The following is a 17917-nucleotide window of genomic DNA, read 5'->3' on the forward strand; positions in this document are numbered from 1 at the left end:
ATTTTTGTTTATTTATTTGAAAGTGACAGAGAGAGGGGGGGTAGAGGGGGAGGGAGAGAATGGGCGCGCCAGGGCCTCCAGCCACTGCAAACGAACTCCAGATGTGTGTGCCCCCTTGTCATCTGGCTAACGTGGGTCCTGGGAAATCTAGCCTCGAACCAGGGTCCTTAGGCTTCACAGGCAAGCACTTAACCATCTCTCCAGCCCGGCTGTCCCATTTTTAATAGCCACAAAAAATTAACTATCTTGGTATATCATTAACCAAGGAAGTGAAAGACTTATTCAATGAAAACATAAAAACACTGAAGAAAGAAATCAAGGAAGACAAGAAGAAGGAAAGGCCTCCCATGCTCAAGTACTACAAGAATCAACATCATAAAAATGGCTATTCTTCTGGGCATGGTGGCGCACACCTTTAAACCCAGCACTCAAGAGGCAGAGGTAGGAGGATCACCATGAGTTCAAGGCCATCCTGAGACTACATTGTGAATTCCAGGTCATCCTGGCTACCTTACCTTGAAAAACAAACAAAACAAAACAAAAAGGCTATTCTACACCAAAAGCAATTTATAGATTCAATGGAATACCTCTAAAAATTCCAGCAACTTTCTTCACAGAGATAGAAAAAAAAAGTCTCAAAATTCATATGGGGACTGGAGAGATGGCTTAGCAGATAAGGCGCTTGCCTGCAAAGCCAAAGGACCCAAGTTCAATCCCCAAGGACTTACGTAAGCCAGATGCACAAGGTAGTGCATACATCAGGAGTTCTTTTGTAGTGACTAGAGGCCCTGGCATGTCCATACACACATATAGTCTCTCTCTCTCTCTCTACATACACACACACACACACACACACACACACACACACACACACACACACACATATATCCTCGTACCCTCAAATAAATAAAAAAGTAAAATATTTTTTAAAAATTCATATGGAATTACAGAACTTAGATATCCAAAACTATCCTCAGCAAAGGAAACATATCAGGAGGTATCTCCATACTTGTCTTCAAGTTATACTACAAAGCCACAAAAAACAGCATGGGACTGGCACAAAAACAAACAAACAGATCAATGGAACAGAAAGTCCAGGCCTTAGTTCAAGCAAATATAATGTTTTGATCTTTGGCAAAGGGGTAACTGCACATTGGAGAAAAGACAGCATTTTCAACAAATGGTTCCGGAGATATCTACTTGTAGAAAATTGAAACTAGACCTACTCCTCTCATCATGCAAAAAAAATCAACTTCAAATGGATTAAAGATCTCAATATAAGACATGAAACTCTAAAATGACTGGGCGAGAAAATAAGAACAACTCTCCAAAATATAGTAGTGCAAAAAGACTTCCTAAATAGGACCACAGTAGCTCAGGCAATTAAGCATTCAATTAGTGAGATCTCATGAAATTAAAAAGCTTTTATACCTACAAGCATACCATAAAAAACCAGTAGACAACCCACAGAATGGGAGAAAATCTTCACAGCTATACCTCTGGCATAGGCCTAATATCTAGAATCTATAAAGAACTCAAAAAACTAAGCAATAAAATATCAAATTGAAAGCTGGGCATGGTGGCACATGTCTTTAACCCCAGCACTCGGGAGGCAGAGGTAGGAGGTATGCCATGAATTCAAGGCCACCCTGAGACTACATAGCTAATTCCAGGTCAGCCTGGGCTAGAGTGAGACCCTACCTCCAAAAACCACAGAAAGAAGAAAAAGGAGAAGGAGGAGGAGGAAGAGAAGGAGGGAAAAGAGGAGGAAGAGGAGGAGGAAGAAGAGGAGAAGGAGGAGGAGGAGGAGGAAAGAAAATCAAATTGAAGATTTAAATCTAATCCTAACACTGTAATTGGTTAAGCTTAGACCCCAGAACTTGGTTAGCTTCTTCCTGAGACAGCCTCTAAGCTCTAACCAACCAGCTGTTCCTCTGGTTCACCCAGACGGTAAGGTTTATAAATACATTTGCAAGGACAAGGCATGCTCTTTGAGCTGCCTGATCACTTGGGAACTTCCAGCTGCTGGTGAGTTTCCCATGGGCTTGGCTGAAGCCTAGCTGAACCAGCTAAGGGGAGAGCCCCCCGCTCTTACTCTCTACATGGGCTCTTTACCCCCTCTAGCTCCCCAGATGCCAGGAGCTCTTGGAACTTATTTTTTTCTTTCCTTTCTATGGTTTTCCCGGTCCCTCCATGTGGAATCTTTGGCCATATTGGTGCCTTTCCTTGGCTCTGTACTGCCCGAAATAAATATAATAATTTCATAATTATCCTTTTCAGTCTTTTTTATCCAAATCTTTGATTAAAATTAAAAACAAACTTAGGGTTTGGGGTTCAAGAACTTTGCTGAGGGCTGGAGGGATGGCTTAGCAGTTAAGGCGTTTGCCTGTAAAGACAAAGGACCAAGGTTCGATTCCCCAAGACCCACATTAGCCAGATGCACAAGAGGGTACATGCATCTGGAGTTCATTTGCAGTGGCTGGAGGGCCTGGCGTGCCCATTATCTCTCTCTCTCTCTCTCTCTCTCTCTCTCTCTCTCTCTCTCTCTCTCCTTCTTTCTCTGTCAAATAAATAAATAAATAAAAATAAAATATAAAAAAAAGAACTTTGCTGAAAAGTACCCTATTACAAAAAAATCCACTCAAAAAATGGGGCAGAAAATTGAATAGAGAATTCTCAAGGGAGGAAATACAAATGGCCAATACTCATTTAAAGAAATGTTCAACATCCGCAGTCATCAAGAAAATGCAAATTAAAACAACTCTGACATTCTATCTTACTGCAAACAGGATGACAATCATCAAAAAATAAAATGACAACAAATGTTAATGAGACTATGGGGAAAGAGGAACCCTCATTTACTGCTGGTTGGAATGCAAAAGTTGTACAACCCTTATGGAAATCAGTATGAAGACTTCTGAAAAAGATGAAAATTAAGTTACCATGTGACCCAGCTATTCCACTCCTTGATATCTAGCCTAAAGATTCCACACTTTACTTCAGAGATAGTTGCTGTGGTGGTTTGATTCAGGTGAACCCAAAAACCTATGTGTTCTGAGTGGTAGGTCCCCAACTGGTGGCAATTTGGGAACTGGAGCCTCTTGGAGGCAGTGTATTGTTTGGGGGTGGAGTTATGGGCATTATGGCCAATTTCCCCTGGCTAGTGTTTGGCATACTCTTTTTTGCTGCTGTTGTCCACCTGATATTGGCCAGGAGGTGATGACCACCCTCTTATCATGCCATTATGTTCCCCTGCCATCATGTAGCTTCCCCATGAGTCTGTAAGCCAAAATAAACCCTTTTTCTCCCACAAGCTGCTCTTTGTTGGGTGTATTCTGAGAGCAACATGAAGCTAACTGCAATTAAAATTGGTACCTTAGGAGTGGAATAATTGCTGCTAGAAACCTAATTCTGTGGCTTTGGTCTTTTGGAACTGTTTAGAAGGAAGAAAGTGGAAAGATTTGAAACCTTGGCCTAAGGGATGCCTTGCAGTGCTATTAAGCAGAACTTGATGAACTATTCTGGTAGAGTTGGAAAGATCTGAATGCAGTAAAAACTATGGACTGTGAAGTTTGGCTTATGAAGTTGAGAAAGAGGTTTGCTTGGACTGGGATAGAAGCAGTTTATGTGAGAGACTTGCTGTTATGCCCATGTCCTGAGAACTTGTGCAGGGTTGCATTGCACAAAAATGAATGGACGGGTGTGAGCAGAGGAATATGGCACAGAAAGAAGTGAAATCTTTGGGCTAAAACTTCTGCCAGCTGCAATTGTTTGAGAGATGACAACCATTGAGATTGGACCAGTTGACCTATACTGGGACAACAGGAAGAATATAGACTCTTTTGAGGGGCCTGAGTGCTGAGGGAGTGTCCTGTTGTTCAAAATCTGATTTATTCCCCCCTGGATTAACAAAGTGGTAGCCCACCTGGTATAACAAATGCAGAAAAAAGTATAACAAATGCAGAAAAGAGAGGGTCACTGAATTTGCAACATGGTTTTGTATTTTGGAATTGACCATGGGCAGTGTAAAGCAGACTTGCTGTATTACCTTGCATGGAGGCCTGATGAAGCCATGATGATGAACTGTGGGCTTCAATAGACCCAACAGAGATGCCAAAACTATGGGAAGACTGCCAGGGAGAGCTGCTGGCATCAGATGAAGTTTTCTGGGACTGTGAGTAGCCTAGCTGGAAAGGTGGAATTGGAACTCCAGAGACTTTTTACTGGTTAAAATTATTGGAGTCTTGTCACTGGCTAGAGTTGCCTAATTTAGAGCTACAGGGTTTGATGTTTGCCCTGTTTAAAATATTGTATTGGTTGAATATGTTTTTTGTTATGCCCAATGCCATCTTTTGCAGTGTCAATGTTTATTATGTGTCAATATGGTTTTTGTTGGTGTTGTTTTATATTATGGTTTAGTTAAAAGATCTTGGACTATGGGGATGTTTGAACATCATTGGGATTCACAGAAACTGTGGGAGCTGGGCATGGTGGCACATGCCTTTAATCCCAGCACTCAGGAGGCAGAGGTAGGAGGATTGCCATGAGTTTGAGGCCACCCTGAGAATACAAAGTGAATTCTGGGTCAGCCTGAACTAGAGTGAAGCCCTACCTCAGAAAAAACAACAACAAAAAAACCAACTGTGTAGACTTTTTAAATTGGACTAAATGCATTGCATTTTAGATCATGGATGGTTATCAATTTATGGGGGCCAGGGTGGAATGTGTTGGCTTGATTCAGGTGTCTCCCACAAATTTGTGTGTTCTAAATGCTAGGCCCCCAGGTGGTGGCAATTTGGGAATTGGAGCCTCCTGGAAGCAGTGCATTGGTGGGAGGTGAGCTTATGGCTGTTACAGCAGCTTCCCCTTGCCAGTGTTTGGCACTCTCCTGCTGCTCTTGTCCACCTGATGTTGGCCAGGAGGTGATGTCTACCTTCTGCTCCATGACATCATTTTCCCTGCCATCATCGAGCTTCCTTTTGAGTCTATAAGCCAAAGTAAACCCTCTCCTACCACAAGTTCCTCTTTGTCAGGTGTTTTCTGACAGCAATGTGAAACTGACTGCAACACTTGCTCAACGATGTGTATTGTAGCTCTATTCACAATAGTTAAGAATTGTGTACCATCTCCTCTCCAGGTTTTATGTAGACTTGTTTCCTTCACCCCTTCTGTGTTAGCCTCTTAAAGTACTGCAACAACCTTAAAAGGGCACAGGAAAGGGCCCAAAAGCTTAATTCTTAAACCATGGGCTGTGGTTTGTGGATCCCAGGGTCAGATCTGGATTAACCTCCCACAGCGAGCAGTTGGCTAGGGTGATCCATGTGAGTCCTAAAAACAATGCAGGCCTTTGCCAAACATTTGGTTACCAGAAAGAGCTAAAAGGTAAAACCCTATTGCTGAAGACACCACAAGCTGATCTCAGATGGTGAGAGACAACATGGATTATGAGAGGAAAGCCAGTCCTTGCCTGGCCAACCCTTATGGCACTGGAAAGTTCTATGAGAACTACTGAATGACAGTGGTTACCAAGAGCATGAATACACAGGAGACCCTACAAGCCACACAATCTGCTAGTAGGACAAGAACTTGTTACTTGTGTAACAGTGGCACACAGCCTTTGTGGGTAGCCAACTGCCCTCTGATTGGACTCAATGGGAGAGAAATCATAATTGGTACTGGGAACCAAGTCTCTACCCCATGATCAGGAAAATCACAATAACCGGAGAGAAGCCTCCCCAGTATTCCCTGTATAAGTCAAGTGGGTAGCCTCATAAAAAATGTTTCTCACGGGGCTGGAGAGATGGTTTAGCAGTTAAGGCACTTGCCTGTGAAGCCAAAGGACCCAGGTTTGATTCTCCAGTACCCACATAAGCCAGATGTACATTTGGAGTTCGTTTGCAGTAGCTAGAGGCCCTGGCGACCCATTCTCGGTCTGTCTCCTCTCTCTCTCTGCTTGCAAATAAATAAATAAATAAATAAATAAAAAAAAACTTTAAAAGTGCTCATTTTTCTTAAAAAAATGTTTCTCAAGTTCCTAGGCATAACTCCTTTAATCAAACCTGCTCTCACCCTTGGTTGGAGAATCTTTTTTATTTTACAGATGGCAAAAATACTAGCGAGATCCAAGATCCATCAAATATAAGAAAAGACAGCCAAATGGTCACAGTGAGATGTGCCACCTCTACCACATCTACCAGGGTCCAGAAGAAAGTGCTGAGGAAGCAGTAAAATTATACAAGTATTACTCTCAGGGCTAGCCTGACATTCACTTCCAGGAAAATTGCAACAAACACTATGGTGAACAGAAACACATCATAACAGAAATACAGAGACTACAGAGAAGTAAACACTAACTGAGAACACATCTGCTAAGGCTCAGGGACTTACAGAAGTGGGGGCAGATTTTACCCATAACTGATGGCTAACCCCACAATGCATGACCCATATTCCCCAGTGAGGAGGGTGCAGAGGGGGGAGGACAGGGAGGCTAACGATGGTACCAACATGACTGTATACACACTGTGTACATAACTAATAAAATTTTTTTAAAGTGGGGGCAGAAAGATTATAAGAGCCTCAAGGTGGGTAGAAACACCCTGAGGCACAACTTCCCCCAGAGACAAAAGCCCTAATTACCCCACAATGAACACCAATAACCCTGCTGAGGAGGGCCCTCAAGGAAATGGAGACTAGGAGGGGACATTCTAAAACCTGTGTTAAAAAATTAATGTAAGCCAGGCATGGTGGCACACGCCTTTAATCCCAGCACTCGGGAGAAAGAGGTAGGAGGATGGCAGAGAGTTCAAGGCCAGTGAGACTACACAGTGATTCCAGGTCAGCCTGGGCCAGAGTAAGACCCCTACCTTCAAAAAAACATTAATAGAGCTGGGTGTGGTGGTGCACACCTTTAATCCCAGCACTCGGGAGGCAGAGGTAGGAGGATCACTGTGGGTTTGAGGCCACCCTGAGACTCCATAGTGAATCCCAGAATAGCCTGGGCTAGAGTGAGACCCTACCTCGAAAAACAAACAAACAAACAAAAAAACCATTATCCCTCATGAACATAAATTCTCATGAAAATGCTGCAAAGAGAATACAGGAACACATCAAAAAGATGATTCACCCTGACCAAGTGGGTTTTATTCCAAAGATACAGGGGTGGGTCAACATAAACAAACCAATAGATGTAATACACTATGCAAATAACTCAAGGACAAAATTTATAATATCAGCTCAATAGAGGAAGAAAAGGCATTTACCAAATCCCAACATCCCATCATGATGAAAGCCATAAATAGAAGGAATATATTCAACATAATGACAGCTATTTATAAAAAATATATAACCAATATCATCCTAAGTGGGGAATAACACAAAGCATTTCTACTAAATCAGAAATAAGACAAGGGTATCCACTTTCTCCATTCTAAAAAAAACAAAAAACAAAAAAAACCAAGCTTTATTTATTCGTAGAGAGAGAGAATGAGAGAGAAAATGGGCACAAAGGGCCTTTAGCCACTGCAAATGAACTCCAGGTACATATACCACTTTGTGCATCTGGCTTTACATAGGTACTGGGGTATCAAAACCAGATTGTTAGGCTATGCAGGCAAGTGCTTTAACTGCTGAACCCTCTCTCCAGCTTCCACTTTCTCCATTTTTATTTAATATAGTACTAGAAGTGTTCACTACAGCACTAAGACAAGAGATACAAATAAAAGAGATAAAAATAGGAAATAACTCAAATGATCATTATTTGCAGATGATATGATTCTATACTTAAGGGACCCCAAAGACTTTACCAAAAAACTGTCAGATATGCTAAATGCTTTCAGCAAAGTAACTAGATACAAAATTCACACCCCACCCCACCCCCACACACATTAGCAGCCTTCCTATATGCCAATGATAAATGTGCTGAGAATGAAATATGGGAAATACTCCCATTCACAATTGCCTCAAAAAATAACAGAGAATCTTGAAATAAGCCTAAGGAAGTGAAGGGTCTCTACAATGAAAACTTTAAAACACTCAAGAGAGAAACTGAAGAAGATATTAGGAAATGGAAGGGCATCCCATATTTATGGACTGGAAGAGTCAATATCGAGAAAATGCCTACATTACAAAAGCAACCTACAGATTTAATGCAACCCCATCAAAATGCCAAAAGAATTCTTCACTGAAATAGAAAAAACAATCTTAAAATTCATTTAGAAGCACAAAAAAACCCCAGTCAAAGCAACTCTGAACAATAAAAATAAGGTTGACAATATCACCATACCTGATATTAAGATGTATTACAGAGCCACAGTAACCAAACCAGCACATTACTGGCATTGAAATAGACACATAGATCAATGTAACAGAATAGAAGAACCAGACAGCTACAGTCATCTTATTTTTGACAAAAATGCCAAAAATATTCACCAGAAAAAAGACAGCCTCTTTAACAAGTGGTGTTGGGAAAATTGGATGTCTATGTGTAGTAGAAAGATGAAAATAGATTCCCTGTAACATATAGGTATAGGCAACAACATTCTGAATAGAACCCTAGTAGCTCAGGGAGAAAAGGCCACTAATCAACCATTAGGATCCCATGAAATTAAAAAGCTTTCATACAGCAAACGACACTATGAACAGAGCAAAAAGGCAACCTACAGAATAGAAGAAAATGTTATCTGACTATGCATCTGACAGAGGATTAATAACTAGGATATGCAAACAACTAAAATAAAAACTCTAAATAAATCAAACAACCAAATAAAAAAATAGGCTAAATAGAAAGTTCTCAAAAGAAGAAATACAAACACCAATAAACACCTTAAAACATGCTCTATGTCCTCAGCCACTAGGGAAATGCAAATTAAAACTTTTGAGATTATACCTCACACCTGTCAGAATGCCCATCATCAAGAAATCGAATGACGGCTGGAGAGATGGCTTAGTGATTAAGGTACTTCCCTGCAAAGTCTAACAACCCCGGTTCAGTTCCCCAGTACCCATACACAGCCAGATGCACAAAGAGGCTTATGCATCTAGAGTTCATTTGCAGTGGCAGGAAGTCCTGGCACATCCAGTCTCAGTCTCTCTTTGCTTGCAAATGAATAAATCAACATTAATAAAAAATAAATCAAATTATAATAAATGCTGGTAAGGATGTCTGCAAAAATAACCCCTTCTTCATTGCTGGTGGGAATATAAACTGGTACAGCTATTGCAGAAATCAGTGTAGCCATTCCTGAGATAGCTAAAAATAGATTTACCATATGACCCAGCTACCCTAAGGACTCTACATATTACTGTAGAGATACTTGCTCATCCATGTTTACTGCTGCTCTATTCACAATAGATAGGAAATGGAACCAGCTTAGATGACCATCAGCTAATGAAAGGATAAAGAAGATATGGTACTATTTACATAATGAAGTATTATTTAGCTGTAAACAAAATGAAATTATGAAATTTGCAGGGAAATGGAATGATCTGTAAAGTGCTTTGTAATACTGTCTTCTAGACACAAAGTGGCCATGGTATTCATGACCTCACTATGGCTAATGCGACCTACACAAGAGTTGCATAATAGGAGGGAAAAATGATGACATGAAAATATAAGAGAGACTAGTTGGGAAGAAGGGATTAAGCAGAGGAGGAATTCAGGAGGGAGAAAAAGGAGAGTTGGATGGGAGAATTATGACCATGGTATACTGTCCATATGTACAGAGGTTGTCAATAAATTTTTAAAAAACTAATTGTACAATTTATTTAAGTGATACTAATAATAAGTAATAATATAGATAAAGCAACAATTAATAGAATTTCACTTACCCTAGAAGATAAATGTCTTTGTATTTAAAAAGGAAAAAAAGTCTGCAGTAAGAAGCAAGTGACAGCTTGTTGAAAAATATTAAGATTATTTGAAAGATTCATTTTTCAACTGGGCTACAACTTGGTTTCTTAAATAGCACACATATTTTCCTGTCTAACAAAACACTCATTTAAAAGAAAGACAAAACTAGATAAATGTCTTGGCCTTCTTCCACCATTAAATTGATTTGCATATGTTTGTCAAATTAATCACAATAAAACTACATACTGATGATACACTGAACTGTTGCTGTGTTATGCTAGAAGTCCATTAACTAAACTGAGACATTATTACTTACTTCCAATACCAATGAAGCTATCAGTTGACACTCTCCTGCTGAAGGCAGTTTCACTTCAACTTGGCATTTATCCAACTGTAGAACAGTGTTCTAATGAAATATAGTTCTTGTATAAGAATATTTTTGCGGGCTGGAGAGATGGCTTAGTGGTTAAGCACTTGCTTGTGAAGCCTAAGGACCCCAGTTCGAGGTTCGATTCCCCAGGACCCACATTAGCCAGATGCACAAGGGGGTGCATGTGTCTGGAGTTCGTTTGCAGTGCCTGGAGGCCCTGGTGTGCCCATTCTCTCTCTCTCTCTCTCTCTGTCACTCTCAAATAAATAAAAATGAACAAAAAAATTTTTTAAAAAAGAATATTTTTGCTAGTAGGTTTTAAATAAGAACAGTTTCAAGTGACTTCTATATTAAAATCCATACTTTATACTGTTGGGAATGCTAAGCTATTTGACACCTGCTTTTTTGCTTCCTAGTCAATTATTACCTACATCAAAGCAATTTAAACATACCTAGTGGCTCTCCATGCAGTACCCATCTCTCTTAGTAAAAATCAGTTGCCTACCGGGCATAAATTCACTTGATTCTCCTTCTGTGTGCTCACAAATTTACTAATACCAGTAACAATCACCCTCATCTCCTTTCCTCTGTCCCAGGCTAACACTTTGCATCTCCAATCTCATCTCACCTCTCCTCTCCTCTCCTCTCCTCTCCTCTCCTCTCCTCTCCTCTCCTCTCCTCTCCTCTCCTCTCCTCTCCTCTCCTCTCCTCTCTTCTCCTCTCCTCTCCTCTTCTCTCCTTTCCTTTCCTTTCTTTTCCCCTTCCTTTCCTTTCCTTTCTTTTCCCCTTCCTTCCTTCCACTCTCTTTCCTTTCTTTCTTTGTGTGTGTGTGTATGTGTGCGTGCATGTGGGTAGAAGCCAGAGATTCACATTGTATGTTTTCTTCAACTGTTCTTTCACCTTACTTTGTCGAGACATGGTCTCTCCCTGAACCCACGACTCACCAATTTAGGTAGACAAGCTGGCCATTAAGTATCAGGGGTCCTCCTGCCTTATACTCCCATACATTAGGACTAGAGATGCTCACCAACACATTTGGTTTTCACAGGGGTGCTGGGGATCCAAACTCAGATCCTTGTGCCCCCATGCTTGCATGGCAAGCAAGCATTTGACCCACTGCTCCATTTCCACAGTCTCTGACCCCATCTTTCTTGACTCCTCTAGGATTACTTTCAGATAGAGTTCTCACTGGCTTCTTCACCTCTTTACTGTCTCTGCCAACTACCACCCTCATTCTTCCAACTCATGACTTTCACACTCTCCCTAAAACACTGCAATATGGCTGCATTCCACCCACACTTTAGAAACTTTTAGTTTGTTTTGCTGTGGTACCAGGGATCAAATCTAGGACCTTAAATTTGCTATGCAAGGACTTTATCACTGAACTATATCCTCAGCTCCAGAAACTTCTCACTAAATCCACCATTGGTTGTTTACAATTCTTATCCAATATGCCTTCTTTGTATGATTCAATTTAGCACTTACGTATGCCAATCCTTCTTCTAGTACAAGGATTCAGCAGACATAAAGATAAAAACTACTATGTTCATAGAGAAATAACTGAAACAGATATCATGTAGAAAATATTTAAAAGTATAGTATGTTATAGGTACTGTTTTGAAAGTATGGAAAAGAAGCAATGAGTGCCAAGAGTAGAGTAGAAGGCCACATGGCCCTGAGTTTACTTGATGGATTTCTGGTTGTAGTTCCAATAAAGAGTAATCAAAGAAGTTGATGTCCCTAAAAGTGGACACTAAGATTTGAAGGAGATGAATGAATCCATATAAACAGGGAAGAGAACCAAAGGCCCCAAGATAGGAACATTCTTTGTTGACCATGGCTTTTTGAAAAATCTCTCATATCAGATTCCATGATATCACTGTTTTGGCTTCTGTTCTTTGTAAATGCTTCCCTGTCCTTACTGGCTTATGCATTGTCAGGAGAGAATTGCAATTTCCCCTCACCTCTCACAAGTACATAGTCGTCATAGATCACCATAACAAAGGACACACTAACAAGAACAATGTGTGCACTGTTCAGTGTGTGCAGTGCACACCACTCAGGAGAAACCTCAGTGGTAGGTAACTATGGTGGTTTGACTCAGGTGTCCATCATAATTTTATGTGTTCTGAATGCCATGTCCCCAGCCGGTGGCAATTTGGGCATTAGATCCTCCTGGAGGCAGGCACATGGGTGTTATAGCCAGCTTCCTCTTGTCAGTCTTTGGCACACTCTCCTGTTGCTATTGTACACCTTATGTTGGCAAGGAGGTGATATCCACCCCTCTACTCATGCCTTTATTTTCCCCTGCCATCATGGAGCTTCCCCTTGAGACTATAAGCTAAAATAAACCCTTTTCTCCCACAAGCTGCTCTTGGTTGGGTGATTTCTACCAGCAACGAGAAGATGACTGCAACAGTGACTGAAAGCAGTGACTTAAGACCCTGACTTATACAGAACATAATCTTCCACAGAGCAAAATAGACTTTAGAGAAATGAGGCAAAATAGACTTTAGAGAAATGACAAGACAGAGAATAGCAGCTTTGGGGCTGGAGAGATGGCTCAGGGGTTAACAGTGTTTGCTGTGCAAGCATGAAGGCCTAAGGAGTGAACAGAAACTACTGAGTTAGATTCCCCAGATCCCACATACATAGTTGGATATGGTCATGCACCAGTGTAACCCCAAGCCTGTGGAGAAGAGAGAGCAGAGAATCACTGAGGCTCATGAAATGCAAAAGCTCCAGAACCAGTGACGAGACTTCATCTCACAAAAAATGCAAAAGAACAATAGATGGGGTCACCTGACATTTTCCTCTGGCCTCTGTGCTCACATAGGGCACTGCATCTGCATACATGCATCACACACCTCATACCTACTTGCACATGCACATGTAAAAAAGAAAAGAAGGAGAATAACAGTTTTAGGTGTCCAGAGGCAGGAGACTGTGGGAAGATAAAAGAAATGAAAGAAGACAGTAGAATGAGGATTGTAGATCTGGTGCCATCTCTGATCAAATTAAGAGTTGTCTCCAGTGAAGTGAAGTTATATTCTGCATGTCAGTAAAGCTTCATTTGCTTTTTAATTGCCTTTGGTTTAAAAACTACTGATGTTTGGACTGGAGAGATGGCTTAGCCATTAAGGCACTGGCATGAGAAGCCTAAGGACCCTCCCCCCCCATGTCTGATTCCCTAGCATCCACATAAGCCAGATGCACAAGGTAGGACATGTGTCTGGAGTTTGTTTGCAGTGGGTGGAGGCCCTGGCATGCCTATCCTCTCTCTATATCTGCCTTTTCCTTGCTCTCTCGCTCTCTGCCAAATAAATTAAAAAAAAAATTAAAAAAAAATACTTATGCCAGCAGGACACCTATAATCTGAGGCTAAGGCCAAAAGATGGTGAGTTTGAAGTCAGTCTGGACTACATAGCAAGACCCTGTCTCAAAATAAGAAGTTATGCCAAAGAAGGTATATTTTGGGTTGACATTCACTAGGGTTCCAACCATAGCTTCCTTATGCTTTTCCTAGGGTGTGTCAGCACTTCCATATAGTTTCGACTATATCTCCAGCCTGGGACAGACTTCGTTGTCTAGCTAACAAGGATATTGTTAGCTCCTCTAACAATATCCTTGGCACCCCACTGATCTGTCCAAATGGATCTTCAAGATTCCCTATGTGCACATCCTCCAGACTCTTCAAACTCAAGACCTCAAACCTTTGAGTTATCAAACTCAAAGTTTTATGACTTTTTTTTTGCATGAGTATGTGTGTAGGGTGTGCATATTATGTGTAAGTATTCATATTTATGGATGCACATGTGTGGTCAGGTACATAGGCACACATGTGAGTAGAAGCCAGAGATTGACATCCCATATTCCCTAATCACTCTCCAAATTGTTCACCGAGACAGGGTCTCTTGCTGAATGTACAGTTCACTGATTCAGCTAGCCCACCTAGCCATTAAGCCTCAGGGATTCTCTATCTCCACCTCCCCAGCCTGGGACTACAGGCATATACTGCCATACCTGACAGGTTATATAGGTGCTGGGGATCTGAACTCAAGACCTCATAATTACCCACTATGCCATCACCCTAGTATATATTTTCTACAGCAAAATGATACTGCCCACCCTGGAAATGTTGGAGTCATTCCAAATCCCTTTCCTTGTCTTATCACCAGTCTTCTTTCCTTCAACTACAATTTGTCTCTTAATTTTGCTGCTGATTTTTTTTTTTACATTCTTATATAAGTATAGCAACTTCCTAGCTGGTTTCCTACTTGCCACCCTCACCCTTAAGTCTCTAGGCTTGTGATTACAAACTCTGTCTTTTCACTGTCTTCCTAATGAAGCCTAGTCTTCTTGGTAGTGTCAAGACCCTACAGTGCCAGGTCCTAATCAGTATTCAACCACCCTGTGTCCAGAACAGCCAGTAAGGATTTCCATCAACCTTTCAACACCCCATACATTAACTCATGTTATCATCTTTTAACTGGTTGTCTGTGAATTTTTCTAGTACTAGAGGTTGAAACCAGAGTCTCATCCATGCTAGGCAAGTGTTCTACTGCTGATGCTATCCCAGCTCAATTCTCTGGAAAATTTTAAGTCTCATTTATTTTTAGAAGTCAGAATTTTAAAAGGGAAAACTGTTTTTTAATTTGCCCTGTAAAATCCTAAAACCAACCTTCCTATTGCTTTTACTCTCTTTTATCCCAGGAGAATAAATTTAAGGTGGTTGTTCAGGTTTAATACATAACATGTTTTTAAAATAATGACAAAAAAATCAGGTCATAGGCTGATTCCCAGCCTGCTTGTCACTGTATTGTTAGTGGCTGTTGTCATATTCAATGAGTTAGAGTGTAACTTCATAGATCCCAGAGACCCTGAGTCTTTCCTAGTAGTAGAGAAAGTCCTATATGTTAGGAGGAGCCTGCTTAATACTCAGTATTAAATTGAATACTGGGAGTTTGAGTTATAAGTATCGATCTATTATCTATCTATCTATCTATCTATCTATCTATCTATCTATCTATCTATCATCTATCTATCTATTGTAGTATACATATCATGAAATTTCTGTAAAACATGTCCCTTTTTTACCACAAACTCCACAATTTGTAGCTTTCTTGTAAATGTTTGTTAAAGTTGCATTGCCAAACAGTAAGAATGCCTCCAAATACCCCACCTCCCTAAAAACTATTCTTAGGGTTAAATATGTAGACCATGGCACCCACCATTCTAAATATGGTGGTCAAATATTATAGAAATTATAGGAGTCTTCTCTTGACTTTCTCTTTTTTCCCAAGGCTTCTCTAACCTATTCTCTCTCTGGGATAGAACAGAACATTCCCTTTTATTCTACCTAAGGAGTATCTTCACATGGTTTCTAAGCCAGGGGCTCTCTGATTCCACACCTAGCAAAGTGCCCAGCAGAGTGAGATCTTAGAAACCCCCTTTAAATAAAGGAATGAAGAAAAAGCTAAGAACATTAGCTCAGAGCTGAAAGCAAGGTCAGCCAAGAGATGGGGTCTATTTCTGTTCTGAGTGATCTGGGCAAGTGGCCATAGTCAGTTCTGCTCTAAGCATTGGTACAAAATCTCTGGTTTGGTTCTCCTTGTATATTGATGGGTACTGGAATTACTTTCTTAAAACTAGGATGATAAAATCAAAGATGACAGTAGGAGTTTGGGAGGCACAAGTTGAACATTCCTTGGCTTCAGATAGTGAACTCTATGTCAGCTAGGCACTGTATGAAGTGCAAGATAACCCCTAGGACTTGACAAGTATGTATGTTTGACCAGCATCCTTTGGGATTGGAACAGGAGCATGGTGGGTCATGCCTATAATCCTAGCACTCAGGAGGCTGAAGCAGGAGGACTATACAGTGAATTCCAAAGTGGCTTGGACTACAGATTACAATCCTGTCAAAACAAAACAAGGTACCACAAAATTGAATGCAAAAAAATGTAGTGCTGCAATCATATAATCACAAAATAAGACTAGCATCAGAAGAAAAAGTAATAATTCTTTTAGAAATTATAGTATAAATCATTCAATTTTGCCTTAAGATGAGCATTTTATTATAGAATACTGTATAATACTTACGCCCTCTGCATATTGCATATATCGTGTATTAGTTTCCTGTTTACCAAATGTCTCTAAAAACTTCTGACGGTAGGCAAGAACAGTGTCAACATGGGTTTTGTATTTTACAGCCAATTCTAGTGCCCTGTAACAAGAAATTAACAGAATTATCAGAATTAGTTGTGTTGGACTTCATGGACAATAGAAGTTTGAAGTTATGGGTAGGACAAACGGTTATCTGTTTTGCTCACTTATCCTTATGCTTACTTATTTCTGTCTACCCACCTCACTAACCCCCTTTTTTTTTTTTTAATTTTTCTATGTAGGGTCTCATTTTAGCCCAGGATGACCTGGAATTCCCTATGTAGTCTCAGGGTGGCCTTGAACTCATGGCAAACCTCTGCCTCCTGAGTGCTGGGATTAAAGGCATGTGCCACCATACCCAGCTCCACCTTGCTAATTCTTATTCATTCTTTAAGCCATAGATTCAATGTGATCCCTTCTCCCTGGGCAGCTCTCCTTTAGGAAATGTACAGGTATAAATGCTTCACATCACTTATATATACCATTATTATAGCACTATTTACACTATTTTGTCACTCAATCTGTTTCCTCTTAGGGTATGCATTTTTAAAGCACGTTTTTATTTTTTTTATTTAGTTATTTGGACAAAAACAGAAATACAGAGCAGGAAAGAGAGGAGGAAGAGAAGAAGGAAGAAGAGGAAGAGGAAGAAGAAGAGAATAGGTACACCAGGGCCTCTGGCTATTGCAAATGAACTTCTAGCTTTGAACATCTGACTTCATGTAGATACTGAAGAATTGAACCTGGGCTGGCAAGCTTTGCAAGCAAGCAACTTAACCACAAAACTATTTTCCCGGCCCAAAGTTTATGCATTTTTAAGAAAATGTAGTTTTCATTTTTCTTTGGTGAGTACTACAGAGTATATGCATATGTTCATTGACATTGTTTTTGAAATCATAAAGTCCATGAACTTCATTAGAATTAAGCTATCATGACTGTTTTTATACATCTATAATAAACTTATGGAATTAAAAATTGGTATTTTGATTACTATAGTAAATTTAAAATTTATGAAAATTAAAAAGTCTAAGAGTGCCGGGCGTGGTGGCTCACGCCTTTAATCCCAGCACTCGGGAGGCAGAGGTAGGAGGATTGCCATGAGTTCAAGGCCACCCTGAGATGACAGAGTTAATTCCAGGTCAGCCTGGACCAGAGTGAGACCCTACCTCGAAAAACCAAAAAAAAAAAAAAAAAAAAGTCTATGAGCATTCATTTGTCATTTGATTCTTAGACCATATTAAACCATCATTGAAAATTTCTAAATCAATCTTATTTACCTATACAACTAAGTTATTTTAAGGTAATCATTTATTTAAATGATAGCAGAAGAGAACAAAGCTACTTGCTGAAAACATTAGCAAAACACCAAAGACAAAATGTCTACGCTGCTAATTTGTACACAGATGATCCTCAGATCCAGGTTTATTTCACATGCAGATTTCAGTGCCTCGCCACTACAGGCCTATGAATAATTATATCACTTGTGTCAGGGCCAAGAAGTTGAGTATGGCTCTTCCATACTGTTTACTGCCTTC

At 40.3% G+C, this 17917-nt stretch overlaps 1 protein-coding gene and 1 non-coding gene across 3 annotated transcripts in view; both read right to left on the reverse strand.

Annotated features, from left to right (window-relative positions):
• Positions 1-17917, reverse strand: part of Ift80 (intraflagellar transport 80) — a 166211-nt gene that overhangs the window by 4907 nt on the left and 143387 nt on the right. For both annotated transcript variants that reach the window (XM_045161163.1, XM_004652385.2), the window contains exon 19: positions 16320-16443. In XM_045161163.1, coding sequence (XP_045017098.1) covers positions 16320-16443 — 124 coding nt within the window. The remainder of the gene's footprint in view (positions 1-16319; positions 16444-17917) is intronic.
• On the reverse strand, positions 5086-5212 carry LOC123453470. Its single transcript, XR_006632851.1, has one exon. It is a non-coding gene; the product is annotated as a small nucleolar RNA SNORA26 (small nucleolar RNA).

The sequence above is a fragment of the Jaculus jaculus genome, chromosome 11 (assembly GCF_020740685.1).
Source record: "Jaculus jaculus isolate mJacJac1 chromosome 11, mJacJac1.mat.Y.cur, whole genome shotgun sequence".
Taxonomy (NCBI): Eukaryota; Metazoa; Chordata; class Mammalia; order Rodentia; family Dipodidae; genus Jaculus; species Jaculus jaculus.